This window comes from Astyanax mexicanus, chromosome 15 (genome assembly GCF_023375975.1).
Source record: "Astyanax mexicanus isolate ESR-SI-001 chromosome 15, AstMex3_surface, whole genome shotgun sequence".
Classification (NCBI taxonomy): Eukaryota; Metazoa; Chordata; class Actinopteri; order Characiformes; family Acestrorhamphidae; genus Astyanax; species Astyanax mexicanus.
In genome coordinates, this window is record NC_064422.1 from 10,632,602 (window position 1) to 10,658,561 (window position 25,960).

Consider the following 25,960-nt stretch of genomic DNA (forward strand, 5'->3'; position numbering starts at 1 on the left):
AGTTTTGTAGTAAAAATAAATGTTTATACAGTTAGATATGAGTGTGCATAATGGACCTAAATACCTACGTCACCCACAATGCATTGCTAAATCACAATGCAAAAGAAAAAACTAATAATAAACCTACAATCATATGTATTAGTATACATAAGAAAAGAACACAACAGTAAAATATATAATTAAAATAAAATGATAATAATTCGGGACATTAGATATAACCAATTGTGTAAAAAAAACTTTTATTTTTTTAAGATGTAGTTCCTAAAGCCGGACTTTTCTACGCAGTCAGGCCAGAGCGGGCGTCCTGTAAAACTACAACTCCCACAAGCCCCTCTCTGACTGCCGGACCAGCAGGTAGAAAACAACAGAAATCAGAGAATTCCTATATATAGAGGATTTCTGGCAAGACAAAATTTTTCTTTTTAAGGAAAATCATAATTTTTTTTTAAATGTTGATGATATAATATGTTTTTTTCTATATACTGATTCAGTGTGGAGTATATTGTAAATATTATGATTTTATTGATTAAATACTGTATACACTAGAAGTGTATATAGGACTTTCGGTCAAAATAAAAACATAATCAATATCTTGGCATTACGGTATTCTTGTAATATTTAGTGTATTTGCTTTTAATTATTTGTTTTCAGTTCATATTTGTGCACTAAATATGCAGCACTTTAGGTTTGTGGTAGTTTTTTGTTGTTACATTACTTTATTTGTGTTTTTTTATTTTGTTACATTATTTGTATTTTTATTTGTTTTTAATCTGAGTCTTGGTAAGTTACTGTTTATAAAATAGACGTATATAAAATAGACGTATATACGTTTATATATATATATATATATATATATATATATATATATATATATATATATATATATATATATATATATATATCTGTTTCTACTCATATAATATTTCTGCTAAATAAAACTTTAACATTTAGTTTTGTTGAGGTAGCATATTATTGAAATATTTTTTTTTCATGTCAATGCTTTGTCATATTGCTTATCACATCATAAAATTACCATGAAACGTTATTATATTATATTAGGGCCATCTCCTATCTCTAATTTACACAAATGTAAACTTTATATACACAAACGTAATTTTTTTATTTCAATGCCAAAGTTTTTTTGTGGACTTCACTAAGGTGTGTAGGTTACCAGAGGGCGCGCTCGAGTGTGTCTAAAAATAATGGGTTTATATAATTTATATATAATATGATAGTTTATAAATATTCAACACTGAATATTTAGTATTGTATATCTAGACATCATTTTAAAAGCTTTTAAACTTAATTTATAAGCCTTTCTAATATTTCTAAACCGTGCTCAGTGCTCAACTTTTATTGTGGAAAGAACATCAGACTGTGACCAGGGTTGCCAGGTTTGTAATTCTCCCGCCAAAGTGATTTTATTTGTAAATATAAGGGCAGGTAAAAAAAATGGCTACTTTTAAAATAGTCAGTGGCCACCAAAAAAGCCTTCAAAATATGGAGTGTCTTGTAAATAATTGACTTATTATTGGAAATATTTGAGAATTGTGGGACAGAGAAAAGATCTTTTATGGAATGATTAAAAACTTTTACACTAATGCACTTTCTAACACAGATGTCAGGCAGTAGAATATTTAAATCTGATTGACTTGTATCTATACAAAATTTCTTATACTTTTGTTTTAATTGCTTTGCTTATTTATTAGAATCTTTTTAACCCGTTAAGAGGCCAAGATTTTTGTCAATTGTCTGCCCTAAATCTGAATTTCCTGAATTTCTATTCAAGCAATACATAAAAAGCTTTCATGCTTGATAAGGAACGTTACTGAAAATGTAATAGAATTGTAATAGAAAGTATAGAAAAATAGTCAAGTAAATTTGCAACTGTCAAAATATTATTGAATAAAATCATAAAATTAGATCTTTCCTGAATTCATTTTGAAATCAATACAAATCTTGAATACAAATCAAACAGTTCGTGTCCTCCAAACCTTTAGTTTTATTATGTATGTCTAGTTTTTACATCTATTTTCAAACAAGCACAGTTTGGGCTAATTTGTTTGTTGTGTTTTAAACCCCAGTATCTATACTTCTATCTACAGAGTAATGAATGCCAATAATTTTGACATATTTTTAGTATTTTTAATGGATCTGGTAACCCTGCCTGTCACTGCCACCACAGTCGAGCGGCGGCCAGAGGATCTTCAGTACAGTGTGTAAATTACAGCGAGAGCGGGCCGACCCAGTACTGCTGCTGTTCCTGCTGTCTGTCTGAGTTCATCTGCCGCTCATCTGCTTGTTTTTAAGCTCGGTTAGGGAGACTGGAAGCTGCTGGATTTAATCTAAAACACATTTCCCCCTGTTCTTTCTGAATAAACTTCATTTAGTCCGTGACAGACATGATGGTAAGTGGATTTACTGCTCTGTTTGGGATCGCCAGCGTTAGCTAGCAGGGCTGATGATGAAGCAACATTGCTGTAGCTGTATAAACTTACATTACAGGCTAGCTTATATTAGTTTAACAACTGGCTGATGTGTTTTAATAAATATATAGAAGATAAATGGGTGATATATATAATATGAGTTATGTTGGCCAGTTGGTTGTTTAGCTTAGATAGCTCGTGTTATAACTTACATAAAAATAGATAACATAGGTTAGGTTAAATAGCTGGAAACTTGTGTGTCCTGCTTATTTAGTTAGCTAAACACCTGAAGGTGCAAATATGGGTTAGAATAGTTTTGCTAACCTATAGCCTTGTTTTTAATAAAATAAAAGTACTAGCTAGGTTAGCTTATGTGTCAAGTTAACAGACTTCTCATATCTGTGAATTAACTGGTTAGTTTAACTTAGTTAGCTTAGCTAAGCTAAAAAAGGCCCTCAACTTTATATTTTGTCCTCTTTATTTGTAACTAGATAGCTAAGTTACTTGTGAAATCCCGATTCTAGCTGGTGTTAGTTAGCTAATGCTAACATACAAGCTGTAAAGTGTTTAAATTAACGATAATAGTGCTAACAAGATAGCTATATGTCGTTTAATATGGGTAACTGGGCGATTCAAGCCCTTTTAAACATATAAAACAGTTTAAAAGAGACAGGTTTCCTCTTTGGAAATTTGCTTTAGGCTTTTACTAAATTCCCTCACTGCCGATGAAGGCAAATCCAGGTCCGAAAAAGTTCAAATCCACCGGGATTTTGCTCCAGCTCCCTGCAGCCGAGCTGTACACAGAGCTGCTCGGCCGGTTTGAGCGAAACCCTGGTGAGGATAAGTACATATACGGATCTGGATTTGCCGTTTATGATCTTTACAAGATAAAAGTCCGCATAGCCGTGAGAAAATACTTTTTTTAAATGTAAAAGTCTTCATGATTTTATTTTTTTTAGATTTACTTCACTTAAGATGCTAATATTACAAATATAAATAGAGCCCAGACCCATTTCTAAATATTCAGAAATTAATTATTGAATAAATTCAGTGAGCAGCTCATTCATGTTATTTTTTATTGTGGGAACTTTTTTTCTTAAATATTAAGAGCATATTTTCTTAAATAACACAACCACAATTTCAAAACTATTATTAGCATTTTGTTCTATAGATTAGGTGAGAACTTGTTATATGGACTATTTAAGCATTAAACTACTTAAGCATTTTAATGGTTAAAATGGTTGGAACAGACCTGTTATAGCAAAAAAAAAAAAAATACACTTTCAAATGGAGTCAAATGGAGCTAGTTTAGTTTTACCTACAGCACTAACCATAAAGCACCAAAACCATAAGGCATGTATGTAGTGATGCTCTCAGGGTCTTCAGTATATGTCACTTATGTAACTTTACACAGCTTTTAAAGCGTCTGTAACACATACATCAGCATGGGCTCTTTTGAGTAAAAAAAAATATGTGTATGAATATATATACATATATACCACCCCTGGTGTATTGTAATTAGTCTGTCAGTGTGTCAAAATATGATAAATATTGTGTATCGTGAAACTGTTTTTAAATGTTGTCAAATTATATTGTTACCACGCAGCCCTTTTTTAGTGATTGCGTACACCAAGGGTGATTAATGGCTTTTACACTGTTTAAATCTGTATCAGAATTGTATAGTTTCAACTAAAATGAAGAAATATATGGTGATATACATTTTGTTCTGATATAGATCGTTTTACTGTTTAATATAAACACTGGAATGCTGATTAACCAGCACCAGTATTCACCATCTCAACACGTCTGTTCCTCAGCAGGGATGACTTGTCTCCTCATGACCAAATCTTTTTAGATCTGAGGAAATTTCCTGTATCTGAGGAAAGGTCTCAGTAGCATTGTGTCATGAATCCCCTGTTGTGAAGTACAGCATGTCCTCATTCCCTTTCTTTATTTACTGACTTACATAATTTACTGCTGTGGTCATGAGCTTACTACTACCTCTTTGTGTGAGGAGGAGGAAGAGTGTACAGTAACAGTGATCGTCCCTTTGCCTTAGATTAATAAAGGATCCCTGAGACGTTCCTTACGATCTACCTAGTTAATATGTATTTTCCAGTACATTTTTTTATTTTAGATATATTTACATATTTAAAACTTAAAATATATGTTCAAAATCAATCAATTAATTAATCTTTATTTCACTCAGGAATATGTTGAGTGTAACCCTCATTTTAAGAACAAATTAAAGGACAAAAAAATAATATAAAAGAAAATCAAGTATTTGATCAGATTAAGCTAAAATAAGGAACTTTCTAAAAAAAACAATTAAAACAATATGCCATTAAAAACGAACAATGAAAGGTTTAATTAAGAAGAAATAAAATTATTTAAAATAAAAGGATAAGTGGAAAGGCTAAAATTTAAAGCAGTAAAATATAGAGATGCATAATTAGAATAAAAAAAACATTAAATGAGGTTGTGGGCTGTATGAATGAGAGATGCAGTTACTGAGCTGTTTGAGATGTAGCTGATGATGTTGATGATGATGATGATGAAGATGATGATGAAGATGATGATGATGAAGATGATGATGATGAAGATGATGATGATGATGATGATGATGATGATGATGTTGTTCTTGTTTTGGGATGTGTGGAGCAGAAGTGATGTGATCTGAACAGGAGTCATGCTCGCCACACAGACCGCTGACTCTGTCCCAGAGGCCAAGAATGCCAAGCAGGTCAGTAACCCCACCCTCTTTTTTTTATTCACACTTGAGAAACACTTGTAACACTTGTAAATTTCTTACAGAGAAAATCCTGGTCACTACCCACCCACTGAATCTGTGTCACATACAAATACATACAAACAGTGCTTTAAAATGAAGATTAGGAATCTGTTGTTAAACAGTTTTTTTTTGTGTGAAATTGAAACTACAGTGCTGTGGACACAAAAGGCATGTTATCTTGATATAATGCCAGTGTAGCTAAATAAAGGACGAATATATCCCACAGGTTAACCACAGTACAGAACACATGCTGGCTTTTTGACAGGACAGTTGGCCTTTGAATACAGTGTGTTTTTTATTTTTTTGCTGAACTGTCTGTTTAAGTGTTTTGTGTGGTGGGGCAGGTGGGTGACTGGTCTCTGACTCTGACTCTCAGGTCATGTTCTCATGCGTAGTCAGTCAGCTGATCTGTCAGCCTGTAGGTATGGCTCACGTTCACATGGCTTTGACTGGTCTGTCTGTTTTTCTCCGTCTCTTTTCCTATCAGGAAACAGAGAGGGCCCTCGGGCCGCCTGAGGAACTGTACTCTGCTCTGTTCACTCGGCTGACTTGATGTTTCGGTTTTGTTAGATTTGATAAGACTATCAGTCTCAGATCCACAGTTACTTTCAGAATATGTTGATGTACAGCATACCACGCATTTACAGCCGTGTTTAGAAAAAGGGAACTTGAGGGCCCTTTCAGAAGCTTCAGAAGTGAATTTAAGTGAGGAATTGTCCTTTAGTGATATGTGCAGCATGTGGATTTGCATTGTCTTGTTGAAATATGCAGTACTTGCTCTTGTATTTGTTGTTCTGCATTAGCCAATGAAAAAGAAAAAGGACAGAAAAATGAGTTAATCAAGAAAAGCCCCCGGACTGACCTCAACCTGTAAATTAGGATTCATGGCCACGCCCATTTTGGCCACTTTAGAGTCGTGGAGGAAACGCCACAGTGGTGTTAAGGCCATTTATACTTCTGCGCAGAGCCTACGCGGTAGCCTTTGCATTGCGGCGTACCCTACATCAAGCTCAACATGCACCTCCCTGGAAATGTAAATACACATTGCGCAACTCAGAAAGCTGCAGCTGTGATTGGTCAACCGGGCCTCGCGTTCCCTCCCACCCATTCCTGTCTTCATGGTTTAAACTGCAGAGTGATGCAGAGCTGCTGATATGTGCACGCAGAAGTATAAACGCGCTCCACTGTGTCATGTATATGCGTAGGCTACTATCTCTCTGTCTATCTATCTATCATTTATTTGCTTACTTATTTATTTGTTTTTCTCTCGTTACTAGCCCTATTTTTCCTTCATCTAACTTCATGTGGAGTGTGTTGCAGGCCTGAAATGCAGGAATGGAAGTTTATTAACAAATGAAATGAAGCAGTGGAAATGGAGAAGACAAAATGTAAAATAAGTTGGTTTCAACACTGAATTTGGTTGCTGTATTTTCCCCTAACTAAACACTGTCCAAACGTATTCTGATTTGGGGTTGTAATAAAATATGTCATTTTAGGAACTGAAATTTTGTAATAAAAATAAATCAATTAAGTATTTAATCAGATAAAGCCTTTTAAACAATACAATATAAATATAATGGCATAAAAAATTACAAACAATATAAGGTTTAATTAAGAAGAAATAAAAAAGGATAAGTGGAATGGCTAAAATTTAAAGCAGTAAAATATAGAGATAAATAAATTATAATAATAAAAAAACAGTTAAGAAGGTTGTGGGCTGTATGAATACGAGATGCAGGGACTGTTTGAGATATAGATGTAGATTACGAAGAATTTGAATTTGAATTTAGTTGCTATATTTCTCCCTTGTTCCAGAATTGTCCAAACTTTTTTTTTTTCAGATTTTTGGTTGTAATAAATAATATGTACTTTGTTTGCCACCTGTTAAAACATTGCTACTAGTGTCTAAAGTCTGTGGTCTGTCTTGTTGTGCAGTGGATTAAGGAGAAGATAGCGCAGACGCTGAAGGCCCTGCAGAAGCGCTATGTGACTACAGACGCCGCGGTGACCAGCGAGGATTTGGAGGCCAATCAGCTCTGCTGTGCTCTGGAAGCAGTTTTGATCCACGGCCTGCGGAGCAAACACATCCGCACGGACGGAGCCGGGGCCCGCGGCCGCAAGGGCCCAGCCCTGCCTCAACCCGTGTTCTGGAGCCTGCTGAAGAGCGTTACTCACAGGCAGGTTCCTTCACCCCCACATTAAATCAGTCTAATAGAATATTAATGCTTTTAGGGTTGAGACTCGGAAAAGCTGAGCAGTGAAGCGACTCCAGCTTTAGGAGGGCTCGGCGTCTGTTCCGTTTAGTCATTTGGTGACACGGAAAAAGACGTGGAAGGGAAGGATTGTGATCAGCCGCAGGATTAGTTGAGTCATGTGGTTTGATAATTGGCTCCAAAGTGTAACCCTGCTGGTCAGGTGACACTGCTTTGCATATTTGGGGCAGTGTGACGGCTCTGACCCTTTATGGCTTTTTTAATAGATTTTTCATGGATTCTTTGTTAGATCTTTTCCAGCTGCTTGTTCTGTTATCTAACTCAGACTTCCTGAGCCAGACAGCTGTTTTTTTTATGTTGTGGTGAAGAAAAATGCTCTTATTGAGTAAAAAAAAAAAAATCTTTGGTCAGTGTTCAGTGAAAACCAAGACTACCCTGTTTACAGTGATTATATATATATATATATATATATATATATATATATATATATATATATATATATATATATATATATATATATATTATTTATATTTATATTTATATATATATATAATATTTATTTTCTCACTTTTTTTTCATACGTACGTTTTTTTTGTCAGATTAACAAACACATTTTAACATCAGACTGAGATAAGTAAAGTAAATGCAAAAAACAGATTTAAATGATAATTTCATTTATTCACGTTGATCAATATATTAAAATCAACGTGGCCCTGTGTGAAAAAGTATTTGCCCCCTAAACCCTGCAACTTGGTTGTGGTTCACCCTTGGCGGCAACAACTGCAGTCTAGCGTTTGTGATAACTGGCAACGCGTTTTTATTGGCCCACCCTTTTTTTGCAAAATTGTCTTAATTCTGCTGCATTGGAAGGTTTTCTAGCATGAGCCGCCTGTTTAAGATCATGTCACTTTTACTAGGCTACTCCAAACCTTCATGAGTTTTTTTTAGAGCCATTCAGAGGTTGACTTACTGTGTGCTTCAAGTCATTGTCCTGCTGCAGAACCCAAGTACGCCTGAGCTTAAGGTTACAAACTGATAGATTGATTTCTTCTTCAGAATTTTCTGCTAGAGAGCATAAATTTTATTCCATCAATTACATCAAGTTGCAGCCCTAGTTTAACCTCTGATCCTGTTTCCTCAGAGATGTGATCCTGGAGCTGGAGGGTTTGAGCTTCATCAACACGGATGTAGGCCGCTGTCGGGCGTGGGTTCGCCTGGCGCTCAACGACGGTCTCCTGGAATGTTACCTGATGTCTCTTCTGCGTGAGGACACCAAGCTCAGTGTGTATTACCAGCCTGGAGCTCTTCTCCTGGACCCTGAGGACCGCGAGGTTCTCCTCAGCCTGCTGCAGGGCCTCGCCTCCCTGGCCTTCACCCTTTCCTACAAATCGGCCGTGCTGAACGAATGGACCACCACTCCGCTGGCCCTCGCCGGCCTGTGCCCCGCCTCTGCGGCTGATGACTTCCAGCTGCCCTCCAGGAGGAAGGAATCCTGGGATACAGCCTCTCAGTCATCCGGGGGATCTTCTTCTGGTGGGTCCGCAAACTCCGATGGGGCTCCTGAGGTGATCCACAGGGGGCTGAGCAAGGGAATAAATGGGGCCGGTGGGGTGCGGACCCCGCTCACAGCGTCTGATCTGAGCCTGGACACGGCCGGGTCCTCCCAGCTGTCCTCCAGCCTCGGTTCTGACGGACCACTGCAGGCGCAGGAGCAGCGGGGCCTGGAGAGAGAGAGCTGGAGCAGCCATACGGAGCTCGCCCACGAGGAACAGCATAAGAGCACGCTCAGAAAGTGAGTAGGATAATGAGTGGTCTGGTAGGTCTCTACTGTTAACTGTAGAAGTGGGCAATATGGGCAATATGGTCAATATGGTGTTATAGTGTGATTTTTTACTCACAGTACGCAACAATTTGTGTAGGTTTATATAGCTATTTCTATTTTAAAGAGTACATGAAGGATAAAAACAGGCCACACAAAATAATAACACAATATACAGCTCTGGAAAAAATTAGGAGACTTCTTCAGTTTCTGAATCAGTTTCTCTGATTTTGCTATGTATAAGTATATGTTTAAATAAAATGAACATTGTTGTTTTATTCTATAAACTACAGACAACATTTCTCCCAAATTCCAAATAAAAATATTGTCATTTAGAGCATTTATTTTCAGAAAATGTGAAATGGCTGAAAAAAAGATGCAAAGCTTTTAGACCTCAAATAATGCAAAGAATACAACTTCATATTCATAAAGTTTTAAAAGTTCAGAAATCAATATTTGGTAGAATTACCCTGGATTTTAATCACAGTCTTCATGCATCTTGGCATCATGTTCTCCTCCACCAGTCTTACACACTGCTTTTGGATAACTTTATGCTGCTTTACTCCTGATCTACTACTGATCATTGTTCTAGCTACCTCTTGATTATATTCCAGAGGTTTTCAATTTGGTAATAATCAAAGAAACGTATCTTTTTTTTTTCTTCCCAGAGCTGTATATACATTTCAGTGTCCTAAATGCCTGTCTCTACTAAGCTAGTGGTGGTGGGAAATTACCCAGCTATGGTCAGCAACCTTACCGAAGCTCAGTTATTACCCGTTGAGCAGAAAAATAGCCAGCTTGTCTCTTTCCATAACGGCAGTACACTGTTTCCCTGCTGCTGTCTATGCCTGACAACCCTGAGTGTGGAAATGGGACTGGGGCAGTGGGTAGATTTGGAAGGTAGAACCTTTATAGATTTTCGTAACGTACCACACAGTTCTAATAAGAAAATACTGCCTGAAGCTGTTTTAACTTAAATTAAGTGCTTTATCTAAGCATGTTGCCTTAATATCTGATGATACATCCTGCTCATGTTATGAGTTACTACAGAAAATATAATCCTTAATGTTTCTTAAAACATCTTCAGGTCATTTAACAATCATTTAAAACCCGTTTTGAGCTTCTTCTTTCATTTTAAAGTGATTAAGGGCATAGGGGGCTTCTCAGCGTTTCTCAGGGCTCTTGTTATGTAGCTAAACTGTGAAATCTTGATTTGTGAAATACTCCACCATCAGCAGACGCGTGAGGATATCTCGTTTACTTGCTACAATGACTGCTAACAATTAGAACATATCCGTCGGTTGCAGAGTGTTTCTCACACAGTTCCCACAAACATTTCACATCAGATGATCTGTGGAGCTTTGCCAGTCAGAGCTTGAGGCTTTTAGATCTGTACAGTGTGGTGGATGAGGAATCCAGCACATCTAGCAGAAACATCCAGCCATTCTTTACATGCTTGTACGTTCTGGTAGTTAAAGCATTCACTGCAGAAAGAAGGAAGTTGGGGCCACAGATATGGAGACAAGCACACTGGGCTTCTTCAGTGGTTTTGAGTTATGAAAGACTTCAGAAAGTAAGATCAGTTTCAGTGCAGTCTTTCACTTTGTGTTTGTTAAAGCTTTACGTGCTTTTAAGCAGAGCTACGTGATGTGGACACACGTCTAGTATTTTAAATATATCACTGCATCCACTACCATTCACAAGCTTGATATCATTCCTCATGTTAATAATTAAATGTTTTTATGTTCAGTTATACATAAATGACATAGATTAAATAATAGAATTGGGGCTAGACAGTATAACAAAACATGGCTTTTAGGGATGTGCCATGTCATATTGTATGTAATAATATCGCCAACATTTTGAATATCATAAACGATATTATACTCTGAAATATCGTTCCATATTGCCCATATTTTATACTGTTTTTAGCAAAAGAAAAATTCACAATGTTCTTATTTCTCATTCTATATCTACTACAGATTATATCTGCCCAGTATCATTTATTTTACTTTAATCCTGGATATATGGAGATATTTGGAGGAGTGCATTCTTATTATCATGGCATTCTGGATCATTGACTTCTGTTACAAATCTGATGAAATTCTTTTGAAAGTATTTGAAAGTATTTTTTAATATCTCAGTTAGGGGTTTGCCGTATCATATCGTATGCAATAATAAAATTAGATTTTCGTTTTGTTGCAGTAGTGTATTCTTAAAATATATATATTTTAATTCAGTGTTGTTTTATTTTGCCAACAGTGTCATTATTGCGAAAATACCATGAAATCTTAATATTATTTTAGGACCATATCACACACACCTAATGACTATCACTGTAGGCCTGTCTCATTAACCAGTAATGTTATCAACTTAATGTTATATTGTTGTCTTTACTTAATCAGGTGACCCCATTAAATTGAATGAGCTGGTATGCTAATTTGATTTAGGAACAATGATTTTATTTTATTAACGTTTTATATAATTAAAATATTAAACCATTTTTATATTCCAATTCTAACGTCTACATATTCTTATTAGTAAAGAGTTCTAAGTTCCTTGCTTGTTAAATAGGTTCAAATGCAGTAATATCTTGCTATATTATCATATCAAGTTATATACTATATTTGTATAGTATGATATTTATATAACTGACAGTAATGCGTTTATCGCAATTATGGTACCTCTAGGAAAATACTTTGTCTATAAAAGAAACAGTAGTTATTGTGACCGGCCTATATCACTGTATTTGATAGGGTTATCTGGCTATACAGTTTTATAGTATATCATTGTATTTTTCTTTTATTCATGATTGGCACTTTGTATAGGTTTATAGCTCTATTTCTATTTTAAAGAGTATATGGAGTATAAAAAAGGTTAAATTTTATGATATAAAAGTTCACGCGGGTTGCCAGATTGACACACTGCGGCAAGCAACAACAAGGGTTTCTCTGTAGCTAGTCCGTAAATATATTCCAAAATTCACATCTCTATTACACTAGTGGTGGTAATAAATTACCCAGCTGAGGTCAGCAACCTTACTGAAGCTCAGTGATTACCTGTTCAGCAGAAAAATAGCCAGATCGCCATAGCTTCCATAGCTTCAGCACACTGTAGGTGTGCTACTGTTTATACCTGGCAACCTGGATTGTGGAAATGAGACCGGAGGAATGGCGATGAACACAGATCCGTGAAAATCTCCCTCAGGTTGAATGTTAATCATAGTATTAATTCATTCTTTTATTGATTTTATTAAAACATTTTTTAAATTATGTTTTCCAGTTTTTTACAGTTCTAATTTTCTTTTGGTGGAGCATGTATTCTTGCCTTTTTACAAATTTATTTGTAACTAATTTACATTTGTTGTAGGATGCTATGCTCATGTCTAACCCTGACTGAAATGTTTTTATTTGCTTTTATTTCAGGGGCAGCAGCTCCTCCAGCCAGGACCTTACCAAGGAAGACGTGGACATGGTGAGCCCTCCTTCAGACAGCACCAACACCACCCACAGCAGCAGCGATGAAGACTCTCCCAGACCTTCCTCACCCAACAAACAGCACACACCTCCACCTCCTCCACCTCTCTCCGCAGATACGTCTGGACCTGATACGCCCTCTACTGTTCCAGAGGAGGAGATTACAGCAGAGATTCCATCTAAACCAGAACCAGAACCAGAACCTGCGGTGGTGACGAGACCTGCAGCCACAGAACATTCAGTACAACAGGAATCTCAATCCAAACCCTCTGTTTCCTCCACCCCTGCTGTTCCCACCAGCACCATCTCTAACTCAGTGACCCCCAGAAATCCTCCAGTAGCCTCTGGTGCCCTCAGACCAGAGGAGAACCCTGGACGCTCCTCTGCCCAGCGCAGCTGCAGCGTCGTCAGCAGGAAAACATCTTCAGGCTCTCTTTTTGTAAGTAATTTGCATATTTGCAAAAACAGAAACTCAGCAGATCGTGCTTATTATTAACTCAAACTAAAAAATATGTTCATTTTTTTAAAGAAACAGTAACATTTCATAAAAAAAAGTGAACGAGTTTTGGGTGAGTGCTGGGCGATATGGGAAAACTCATATATCACGATATGGAAGTTTTTTATATCACGATAATGATATATATCATGATATACCACATTTGAGCATGTTTGCAGTTATTCTTCGAAGAATCGGACAAAATAACTTCATTGCTTACTTTTTTCCAACTTAATTTCAAAGTGACATTAAACCCAACTTTCAGAAATGGGAATTACTACCTTTTAGTGCAGCAATATATATGTGAATATATGAAATGAAACAGATGAATAAACAGATATAACACATATGTAGAAAGGGCAACAATGACCTGCTGTTTGCCAAATAGTGAACCCACAGCCTTCTATATTGTTGCCCTTTCTACGTATGTGTTATAACTGATTATTAATGATTTATAAGGCATTTACAACCTAATTAGTAACCATTAATAAACTAATAGTAAACCATTTATAAACCCTTTATAAAGGTAGTCTTATTTATCATCAAATAATTATATGTTTGTCTGTGTTTATCAATTTTAACGTACAATGATCGTTGGTTTTTAGTTCGTCTTGAATGTTACATTAATTAACCTTTTTCAGATTTTTAAAAGTGAAGCCCTGAAACCCTGTCCTTCATCTTTTCCTCCTCAGAATTCTCCGTCGTGGATCTCGGAGGAGGACTTCTATAAGCCAGACCCGTATGGAAGTGGTGATTCTGAAGGGCCCGATGTTTCAGACGTTACTCAGATGAACGGGACTGTTTCTCCTGCTTCTCCTGAACCGGCGTCCCATCAGTCACCACCCTGTGTGGTTCATCGCAGGCAGATCGGTAAGATCACATATCTGTGTGGGGTTTTGTTTTTCTTTTCTTACAATGCACAAAGAATGTACTTCCTCATGCACTGCCAGTAACACAGACGTAAAAGTGTGTATGTCACATACTGGCATTCAGCAGCTGCATTTCAGGTGTTTGACGTGATCTGTCATCAAAGATTGATTAACATTTCTTTTGCAAAGGTTTAATTGCACAATTTTTGACAAGATCTTTGAGAAAACCAGGCCAGAGGCAATCAAACTGTAGTTGGTAACTAATAAGTACATTTTCAATCTTTAAAAAGTATGTCTTCACGTCTTGTGCTAACACCCAGCAGTCAGTGGCTTCTCTAAACATCTGTCCAAAGATCTAAAAACAAATATATTCCAAGTCCACAAGGTGTAAAAGATTTAAAAGAAGCTGAACTTTCGATTAAGCTTTTGTGTACTACAGTTCAGACAAGGAATGCTAGTTCAGGGGAACTGTGGAAGTCTGTGCTTACAAATAATACAAAAATAATTCTCATAAAAGAATCATAAAATCTTAAATTGTGACCCTACAATTCAATGCTTAGAGCATGTAAGTCAAATTAAAACTCTTTGGTTTCATTGGCTTACAGTAAAGGTATATTTGGAAGTGAAATTCTCAAAGTAAACTGTTTTTATTTGGGCCACTCTTAAAAAAATAAAAACAGTGCACTTTAAGAATAGAAAGTCTTAATTTTTTTATTAAATTAAAAAGTTGTTATGTTACGAGAAAATAAAGTCATAGTATTTTGAGGGAAATGTAGTTTAAGACTCAACACAGGGGCAGGGAAAGGAGGATTTTCTGCTCATGATCTCTTACAGGGCTGCTGTGATTACTATCAGTTATTTACATTTCTAATCTGTAGCTTATTAATGCACTAGTGCTATTATATTCAGAAACAGAAAACGAAATAATAAATTGTTTTTCCATTTTCCGATTTTGGATTTTGGATTCTCAATTGAATATCAAATGAACGAATGATACACAGATTCATGGAGGTAGGGTAAATATCAATATACTCCAAACCAAATACAAAACCAGTGGATGTGAAATACAGGGAGATGCAGGCCATAAGCATGGTGATGACAGGATTGTAGCATTAGTTCAGAAGTTCATTAGTACACTCGCTAAACTGCTGTGTGAAACCAAAACTAACTGGGCTAAATATACAGTATATAATATAACACACACATTGGGTGTGAACTCCTGGTCTGAGTTCATGGAGTAAAGAACACCCTCAAACAAGCTGTGCAGCAAGATGACCCTAGCCTGTCTCAGAACTACAAGCTTTTGCACAGGCCTCATATACTGATATGTATACTCAGTGAAATATATGTTGTTTTTGGTTTATATAGTGAGTTTGAGGAAACAGCAGGGCTGGGATTTGCATATGGCGAGGAGTGTGAATGCTGTGTGACTTCTGCTGCCTGTTTTTAGTCATGTGTGTGTTTCGTGGGGAAGTGGCTCAGGCTGCTCATGCTGCAGTCAGACCACACTCTTGTGACCCAGAGCTGCCAGTACTGCTTTTCAGCAGCCGTAGGGAACATGTGAGCTGCAGAGCGATCTGCGTCCGTTTACAGTGCGGGTGTTAAACGAGGGTAACGAGCATCCTGATTTAAGGGGGAACTGAAAAAACGCAGGAAGATTTTCTCAGCTTAGTGTTCGGGCTGCTGCTGCTGATTAATCTGTGTCCGTTTCGAGTTGTGATGTTGATGTTTTTTCTGTTAAAGAGTTTGTTCCTTTTTTGTAGCTGATTTTTTTTTTGGTCTCTTGGGCTCTTGGTGCAGGGGTGGAAAGTGGGCTGATAAGACAAGATAAGATACTTTTATTGTCATTGCACAGTGTACAACGAAATTTAGCAGCAATCCTTACGGTGCCTGAACAAAAATAAAATAAAATAAAATAATAACAGCTTTATGTACAAATACACAAATTTACACACATTTACAGTGGATGTATAAAAATATAGGCAATATAGTAACAATTTACCCAATAATAAATACAGAAAGTGCACACTGTGTTGTAAGTCCAGCTATTAAGGTTTGTACGTTTTATTTTTTAGTTCCTTGGTAGTGGTCTGAGAGTGTGCGTGCGTTTTACAGTGTTCAGTTCAGTTCAGTGTGTTTGTCCTGGAAGTGATGGACCTGAAGCGTTTTCCAGAGGGCAGCTGTTGGAAAAGATGATATCCAGGGTGGGAGGAGTCTGTTAGGATGTTGGCTGCTCTGCTGAGACAGCGAGAGCTGAACAGGTCCTCCAGACTGGGTAGCGGGCAGCCAGTGATCTTTTGGGCCGCGTTGATCACTCTCTGTAGTGCTCTCCTTTCTGCCACTGTGCAGCTACTGTACCAGGTTGAGATACAGTAGGTTAGCACACTCTCAATGGCACAGCGATAGTAGGACACCAGCAGCTTCTCTTGAATGTTGTTTTTCTTGAGAATTCTCAGTAAATAGAGTCTCTGCTGTGCCTTCTTGACAACAGCAGTGAAAGATGCATCTCCGAGTTTTTATCTTCTTTCTCCTTCCTGCTTTATCTAATCTCTCCCTCTCTCCCTCTCTCTCTCTCTCTCTCTCTCTCCAGGGCTGTCTAACCCATTCCGTGGCCTGTTGAAGCTGGGTCAGCTGGAGCGCCGGGTGACCCTGGGCATGTGGAAGGATTTCTACTGTGAACTGTCTCCCTTTGAGCTGCGGCTGTACACCGACGCTGAGGAGCGCAGCTGCTGTGAGAACTGCTCTCTGCTGCGCTGTGAGGATGTGCGCCACTCCTCCGCGGCGGAGGGACGCTTCCGACTCAGTTTCCCAGGCAAGAAGCTGGAACTGCGAGCTCCATCCCGGGGCGAGGCCGAGGACTGGGTGGACCGAATCATGGAGGCGGTCAATAAGGCCCGACCTGCGGCTCGAGATGAACACTGGGAAGTTCTTCAGGCGTCTCCAGTTTTGGGAGATCGGTAAGATTCTGCTGTATAAAGTTGTACATGTATGATCACCACCAGTGGTGTGCAGTTAGGCTTTTCTAACCCTTCAGAAAAGGGGTGACAATAAGTGCATGTAAATAATTACATAATTTTTAATCAGGAAATATATAATATAGTTATTCTAAGTGTATGGATTATTTTATAAATTAACTCAAATAAAAAACAGCAGCTAATTTAAAGCATAACCCTGCGTTCACTCTGGAACGCGATGAGTCGCTTGTGTCGCCCAGCGTTTGTCGCTTGTGGGCGTGTCAAGCTCAACGCCCGCGTTTATCATGGTCCATCCTCCGACAAGAAAAAAAAAAGGCACAAAAGGAATCGCTTGGTCACTTTATTCTACAGCTATAACTCCCAAACTTGCTGGACTCTTGGGCGTTTCTGTGATTTAACTGCACTGGAAACGCAGCCGTTCCCACAGATTGATGTGGGTCCACCCCATTCAACAGAAAGAACCGGGAAAGAAACTAGAAATTCAAAGAGCAGGAGCTTGAGGACGTTGAACCGCCTTGTTTGTGATTGGTCCAAAGAAAAGCTAGGAGCCAATCGGGTTAGAATGTCGCTTCACCGCATCATAATTAATTTGCATAAAGTTGAGAAAAATTTATCTCTGTGTCGCTCTGTCGCTTTGTCGCTTGTCACCTCTCGCATATCGCGCCCTGCCATAGGAAATGAAAGGTCGCCTGTCGCTTTCCAGTGTGAACGCAGGGTTACTCTTTGTTTTTCAGTTGCTACAGGACTCTTATATGACTGACAGCTGTACTGACCAATCAAAGATTTTTAATATGGCTTCTGCTTACATGTCTGCGTGACCCTTCTCTTGATTTTGATTTTTGAGAAGGGTGTAGTAATGAGTCTGTTAGCAAAGTCAAAGGACAATCTAACCAATCAGATTCATGATTTTCACTCCGGGGGTGGGGCCAAAAAATCAAGAGTCTGAAATGGGGAAAAAATTGAATAATTAATTTTTATATCTATTTTTTTATTTTCGCATTTAGCTTGATACGGTCAGAAAATTAAACTGCTAAACGTTACACTTATCGTGTGTGTTGTTTTTTTTTATATATATATATTGTAAAATATGAAACACTTTAATTCATTTCTATGTGAATTTCTCTTATCACACAGCCCTGGTGACCGAGACAACTCCTCTCTTTCCTCCACACCCTCCAGCCCCGAGAGGGAGCCAGCCGAGCCTCCAGAGACAGATTGGACCCGTCCAGCTGATCCGGAGCCGGACGCTATTAAGGAGGCGGTGGTGTGTCTGGGTCAGGAGGAGCGAGGCTGGAGATCCCTGGTCCTCTCCCTCTCTCTGGAGGCTCTCAGAGGTTTCTCTGTGCAGGAGGGCCGTAAGATGCCTGTTTTCAGTCATCCCATCGAGGCCGTCCGGGACGTGGTTCCAGACGCAGCTCTGGGAGGACCGGCCTTCTTTAAGGTTCTGATGGGAAAGGAGACGCTGACGGTGAGGGCCGAGAGCGGGGAGGAGGCGCGCACCTGGAGGAGCCTCATCAGAGGAGCACTGGACTCCTACCTGGAGACTCAGGACGACGGGATGGCAGAGGAGGTGATGTCTCCCGGCGGTGGACAGGGAGGAAATATCAACAGGCTGGTCCAGCATAGGCTGAAGGGAGATGGTGTCCTGCTGCCTTACCTGACCACTGTGCCTACAGAGAGAGGACTGGACGCCCAGAGCTTCAAGTGTGCAGGTATGCCTTAAGTCAGGGGCCTGCAAGCATTACATATCTGGACCATGAGGTTGTTTGAACTATAATCAACAATAATGAAATAAATAAATAAATAAAAAGCTTCTCTGGGGAGATTTTGTTTACATTCCTCCCTTCTCTCTCTTTTGTGCTTGACGTGACTTTAGTTTCTGTCCACTCTCGTTTTTCCACCTATTTTTGTGCTCCCTATCTCCTTATAAGGGCATTTTTTCCCGCCCGTGTCCCAATTCACTAGCCTGGCATCGGTAGTGTATTGGGCCGCGACCCTGACGACATAGGTTCGATCCCGTGTAAGGAGCGGTGTGTTAATTTATTTATTTATTTTTTCCTTTCTTCTTGGGTTTACCTGCTTTGAGATCAACTGTTCTGCAACTGGGTTTGACAACCCTCTGGGATGGAGAGCTATATCATCAGCCTTGTCTCTTATGCTGCTTCTTGGTGCTTAGAACATTGTAATTTGTAACTGTTATGTACATATGTATGTGGACATATGTACATATTTCAGTATAAAACTGAGCAGACATTTATAAACTCTGATGTTACTTAGTTGCTTCATATGAACCGATGCATGTTGGACTCACTTTAAGTGCGTGTTCTCCTCTATAGAGATTGTCTGGCACGGCATCACTAGTTCTGGTGTATGTGTAGTTTAGGTGTGTTCTTGTGAAGGAACGTGTTTCTGAGCAGGAAACGTGAGCAGCCAGTTTATTCAGTTAGTATTCAGCTTTCAATAATTAGTAATGAGTCATGCTTAAGATTGTTCTGATGGAGTTTTAATAATATAGATTTTTCCCCAATATTTTACATCCCTTATTTCAGTAATTAGAATGATGTGCGTGTGTGTGTTTGTGTGTGTGTAGGATGCCCCAGACAGGTTGGTGTGTCTTTGGGTCGTGCCAGGCTGTGTGAATTCTCAGGTCAGTACTACTGTGAAGGCTGTCACCATGGCGACACCACCATCATCCCCTCCCGCATGGTGCACAACTGGGATCTGACCCCACGTGAGGTAAGCAGTGCTGACGGTCGAGTTCTAATGCTCTAGTGGACGAGCAGTGATGTGTGTTCTGGTACTGTGTGTGTGTGTGTTCTCATACTGTGTGTGTGTGTGTGTGTGTAGGTCTCCGGGCCAGCTCTGAAGCTGCTGGCGAATATAAAGCAGGAGCCGCTGCTGAACCTGGACCTCCTAAACCCTGATCTGTTTAACCACACTGAAGTCATGGCAGCAGTCCAGTGCCTCAGGCAGAAGCTCCGCCTCCTCGGAGATTACCTGCTCATCTGCCGCAGTGGAGTCCGCAAGAAAATTGAGGCCAGGTGTGTGTTTCTGTGTCTATGTGTGTCTGTCTCTCTGTTTGTGTCTGTGTGTTTCTCTGTCTGTCTGTCTATCTGTGTGTGTCCATGTGCATCTGTCTTTGTGTGTGTCTTTGTGTGTGTCTTTGTGTGTGTCTGTGTGTGTGTGTCTGTGTGTGCCCGTCTGTCTGTGTGCGTCTGGCCATGTGTCTCTGTCTGTGTATCTGAGTGTCTGTGTGTGTGTGCGCGTGCGCGTCTGGCCGTGTGTCTCTGTCTGTGTATCTGAGTGTCTCTGTGTGTTCGTGCGTGCGCGTCTGCGCGTGTTTCTGCGTGTGTTTCTGCGTGTGTGTCTGTCTCTGTTAGTCTGTGTGTGTGTGTGTGTGTGTGTGTGTGTGTCTATCTGTCTCTCTGACTGTGTGTCTGTGTGTGTGACTGTGTCTGTCTGTCTGTGCGTGTCTCTGTGTATCTCTTTGTGTGTTTGTGCGTGTGTCTCTGTCTGTCTCTGTGTCTGTCTTATAGGTCTGTCTGTCTCTGTCTCTCTGTGTGTCTGTGCGTTTCTCTGTGTGTATATGCCTGTGCGTCTGTCTGTCTGTGCATATTTCTGCGTATCTCTGTGTGTGTGTCTGTCTGTCTGTCTGTCTGTGTGTCTGTGCGTGTGTCTCTGTGTCTGTCTGTATGTGTGTCTCTGTCTATCTGTCTCTGTCTGTCTCTTTCTCTGTGTCTGTCTGTCTCTTTCTGTCTGTCTGTGTATGTGTCTCTGTCTGTGTGTGTCTCTCTGTTTGTGTCTCTCTGTATCTGTCTCTGTTTCTGTCTGTCTGTCTGTGTGTCTGTCTGTGTGTCTTTGTGTGCGTGTGTCTGATCTTCTCATTAATCTAAATCAGCTGTTTTATTTTAGGCTGAATCAGAGGATGTATCTGCTGGAGTCCAGTAGTCTCTACAGTGTGTTGGATTTAAAGGAGGTAAGAGCTGCTTTATAAACATCACATAATCAAACTTCCACAGTTTTCAGCTTAAAGGAGAAATAAATTCTATGAGTGTACTTCTTGAGGGTAGTAAAACATGATAACAACTACAAACTTTGTTGAATAACCCAACCCCCTTTCTCCTCCAGCATTCCTTAATACAATAGGCTTTCATTACTAATAGGGGCACAGCATTTACCATGCTAAAAAAACACGTTTTTAAACCATGTGGCATGTCGGTGTAGGTTGATCGAAGAGATTTGGGTTCTTATCAACTGATGTTGAAAAAGGATCAAACCCTCCGTCCTCTTCACAGATTGCAGATGGTCAGTATGAAGGCTTCCTGCAGTCCCAGATCCAGTTCTCATCCAGCCACGTGCATCACTGTGACCTCTGCACCCAGCGAGGGTTCATCTGCCAGATATGCAACACGGACGACATCATCTTCCCATTCCAGTTCGAAACCACGACCAGGTATTCACTCACACACTGTTCCACACTGTCTGATTCTGTGTTTTACTTTTGCTTCTACTTCTGAATGGGCTTTGAATGAGTTTAAACAAAATAAAAATGTAACAAAAATAAAGTTATGTAACAACAAAAATCTACTAAAAAAGCAAAGTGCAGCTTATATACTGCATGCTTATAAACTGCAAACAAACAATTAAAAATAAATACAGTAAAAAGCTAAATTTGCTTTAAAAAATATATAACCCAGACAGAAATACCACGTCAAAATTCTCACAAAAAATTCTCACAAAAAGTATACAGACGCAGCTCAGTTAAAAAAAAAAAGACTTATACTTGCATTTTACAAAATGTAGTTTTGTAGAAAATGTAGAAATTACAGTTTATACTTTAAAAATCATACTATAACACACACACACACACACACACACACAAAAAACCTCACAGACACAGAGGGAAAGAAGTGTGTTAGCTGTGCTGTGGTAAATAAAAGAGAAGTTCTACCTCAGTCTGTTACCCAGCAAATTTTCCACCACCGGTCTCACGCTGCCTGAACGAGGCACCACTTACAAAAGCTCCTCGTTACTCATTCACACTGAATATGCAGTATAGAGCTTTAGAGCCAACTAGCACTGCTCTACTCCTCATTTCTATGCACTCATCTCTTTCCCTAAATCTGTAGAGTTTCCAGCATGGATGTGCTCACAACTTAACATTACATTTTGATAAATCTGTGATCCTGATCTTTTGAAAAATATGAAAATCGTATTGGTGGGAAATCCCTACTAGCCACTTGGTTCCCAGGCTAGCATTTTCTATGTTAATATATACTACTTATTCCTATATTTCCTATATATGTGCTGCTCTAAACTGTTCTGATGCGCCAGCCTCATGCTAGACTTCAGCCTCGCAGTGCTGGGAATGTCTTGTGAATGAAGTCCTAGAAAGATAGTGGGGGGGAAGGGGAATGAGTTGAGCTATGTTCAGACTGCCAGAGGAAATCAGATTTTTGAAGTATCTAAATTGTATCCAGATTGGTCTTTGATAGTCTGGACAGCCTGAAACCACATGAAATCAGATTTCAAATCAAACTGCAGTCTCTTCGCATTTTAATGAGTTTTTTTGTGTCACTCAGAATGCAAAAAACCATAACCTCATTAAATCCAGAGTGATGGTAAATAGGGGTGCTGAAAAAAATCAGTTCTTTTAAAGAATCGTGATTCCTAGTTCTGGCGATCCTGAATTGAATCATAATGCCCCGAAATCAATTTAAAAATGCATTTAGGTTTAATTTTTTGCCGCTTCTACTCCCGACAGTACTGCATACCACATTAAGCTTGAGAACTATTATTAATGCAGGTAGACTAGCACTAATGTGTGACTCCTGGACCCAGTCGTATGTTTATTATGTAAGGTTAAGTTTTGCAATATGCTTAAAAAAAAACTGACGTCTGTTTTATTTTTAAGGTTATGTTTTAAAGATAAAATATGTGAAATGTTGCACAAAGATTTGATACAGTAAGGAACCTAAAATGATTGTTTTTGGGGAAAAAAAATTATATTAATTTAAATTACATTTCATCTTCTCAATCACATAGTTTTAATGAAAATTTTAGACTTTTTGAATGAAAAAATTGTTCTGTAATCGAAATTTGTTTCTGAATCGAATCGTTACCCCAAAAATCGGAATCAAATCACCAGGCACTGAGAGATTCGCACTCAGAGAAAGTTCTTGAAGAGCGCTAAAGGTTAGCTACAGACCATGACCTTTTTTACCATGGCAACTCATGCAGATAGGTTTGTTATGTCCACAAATGCAAATCCGCTAAAAAAAAAAAAAAAAATCCAGTTTACCTGCAGTCTGACCAACACAGCTTCAATCTAATAGAAGTCTGTGGACGGTTTCTTGCTAATAGCTTCTAGCTGTTAATGTGTGTTTTGGTGTGTGTTTCAGGTGTACGGTGTGTAAGACGGTGTTCCACTCGTCCTGTAAGGCCCAGAATCTGTCCTGTCCTCGCTGTGAACGCCGGCAGAGATACCACGAGAGAGTCCTGCTCAGATAGCTGCATGCTGGCTGCATGTCTGGGTGCCTCGCTCTGACGCCTGCAGACCTGATATTTAATGTTAATGTGTTTATTATTTTTAATGTAGTCTTAAGTGCACTTATTTATAGAACTGTAAATACTTCACTCTCTGACTGCGCACTCTCTGAGTGTGCCGCTTAGCTGATGGTATGATTTTAGGGGTGGGGTGGCGAGGTGGTGGGAAATGCTACAACTTGCACTGAGAGACTAATGCTGCTGCTTTCTCTGACTATTGATTATTGACTATAGACCAGATTATGGTCCTGTTTATCTGTCAATTCCTCAGATTGACTCTCAAATAACTGGATTACTATAATCTTTAAACTTCTGTACAGAAACATTCAGAGATTGTGCAAGCTTGGGTTTAGAATCACGTGCATTTTGCCAAAGGCACTTTCATTTGCTGTTTTATTTGCAGCATCAGGAGTTTCTCTTCTCACCTCAACTCGGTTGAAGTTGGCTGCCTGTGGGAATTTTCCATTCCACCTTAAATAAAAAGAAAACAGTGCAACAGTTCTCTACTAGCGCCCTCTGCTGCATTATTTCTTTTATTGAATAAGCATAAAAAAATCTGAATGAGAAGCTTTTTTTCACGTGTTATTTTAAGGTAAAATGGAAAAATCTACTGCAAGTCAACTATTTAAGGTGGAACAGAGGAAAATTCGCATGAGATGCCAACTTCTGCCTTTTATTTTTTTATTTATTTATTTTATTTTATTTTTTCCGAAGCTGTCAAAAGTTCTGCCACGGATCAGATCACGCAACTCTCCTGCTTTTTATAGACCTTTTTTAACACTTCTTTTTTTTATATATATAAAAATATCTGTTTACAGACCAAACACTAGTCTTAACTGAGGTTAAGCTGTATTTTAATACTTCAGTAGCATTCTAGCTTTGAACTTTTATATCTATTTATCAATGTAAGGAATAATCTTTGATGACTTCTCGTGCCTCTTGCCTCTCGTGTTTCTTACATGTTTTTATTTGTTCTCTCATACTGTACAGTTTTCTTTGTATCTTAACTCTATTGTGCCAAATATAATATTATATTATATATAATTATTATAATTATATATATATATATTGAGATATTTAGGCTGAGAGCAATTAGTAGGGATAATGTAGTCATTGTCTCTCAGATGGAATAAGTCAGTCAGAAGAGGCTCTCTAGATCTTGCCTATTCTATTGCACTAAACTGGTTATACTGGCAGGGCTGTTTGTGTCCAAGGTTGCCAGTAATGCAGTATAAAAGAGAAAGAAGAGATCCACTTCAGCTTCTTCAGTCTTTTTCTCACATTTAAAATTTAAAATGTGTGTATAGCCCTATCCGGACGGGATTAGTTTCTCAGGGGGTGTCTGTGATAAAACTCCTGCATCCGGACTACAATTGAAAAAAAAAAACAGGAGGACCAGTGAGTTTTTAGGCTTTTTTTCTCGGTCACATGACATCAGTAGCGTTCAGTAGCTCCTCCATTTCCACTCGCTGTTGTGTTTTTTTTACATGGATCTCCGTGGAAACCTAAAGTGTAATTACGGTGCACGCCAGTTGACAAATAGCTATTTTATTAAATGTGAGGAGACTAAAATTACTGGAGGACCTTGCAGTTCAGAGAAAAACAGTAGATAATTCAGCCTGTAATTTTCTCAGAGGACGTCCGGACACAAATAAAATTACAGAGGATAAAAAAAACCCATAAAAGAGAAAATTACCCCAGAACCCCTGAGAAACTAATCCCATCCGGATAGGGCTTATGTCTCTGTTTACTCTCTTACACACACACACTGCTCGCTTCAGATATTTTTGTAATATCTATTTTATTTTCTATCATCTGTTCACTAAACAAAGAAACAGTGAATATTTGTGAATGTTGTTTCAGTGATTATGATGATAATGTTTGTTTTGGTGCACAAGAATGTCTGTCTCTCTCTTTCCTTTTTCCACGTTTAAATATAATTAAAAGTATATTTTATATTTCTCTTAGTGATTTTTATGATCAGTTCGGTTCAGTTTGTAAGTATGACCTCCTCCAGTAGGAGGCAGCATCGCCTCAATGACTAAATGAAGGGTGAAGAGAAGTGCGGTTGAAACCACAGTGCAATAAAGAAATGCATGTCTTGCACAGCGAGTAGCAGAACTCTGCCAGTCTTTGCCGACTTCACACAAACTCACTTGAACTCAGATCATTAGCAGCACTTTGTTTTTGCTTGAATGTGTATAATTGTTATTATATAGATCATAATCACTTTATAACTGAATCATTTTGGGCTGACTGATCAAAGCTCTTGGACTCTACTGGTGCTTCTCCATTAACTTTGCCTATTTTTCATCAAAAATTGATTAAAATATGGATGATAAAAGTGAA

General features: G+C 38.6%; 1 protein-coding gene across 1 annotated transcript; it reads left to right on the plus strand.

Moving 5' to 3' along the window:
* Window positions 1-2,192: 2,192 nt before the first annotated feature.
* On the plus strand, window positions 2,193-25,960 carry plekhm1 (pleckstrin homology domain containing, family M (with RUN domain) member 1). The gene is made up of 13 exons (XM_049464442.1): window positions 2,193-2,408; window positions 5,091-5,169; window positions 7,153-7,394; window positions 8,572-9,222; window positions 12,675-13,164; window positions 13,914-14,091; window positions 16,681-17,047; window positions 18,200-18,777; window positions 19,656-19,801; window positions 19,913-20,106; window positions 20,978-21,041; window positions 21,361-21,518; window positions 23,467-25,960. Exons 2-13 carry the CDS (start codon window positions 5,116-5,118, stop codon window positions 23,573-23,575), a joined length of 3,231 nt encoding a protein of 1,076 aa, XP_049320399.1. The 5' UTR covers window positions 2,193-2,408; window positions 5,091-5,115; the 3' UTR covers window positions 23,576-25,960.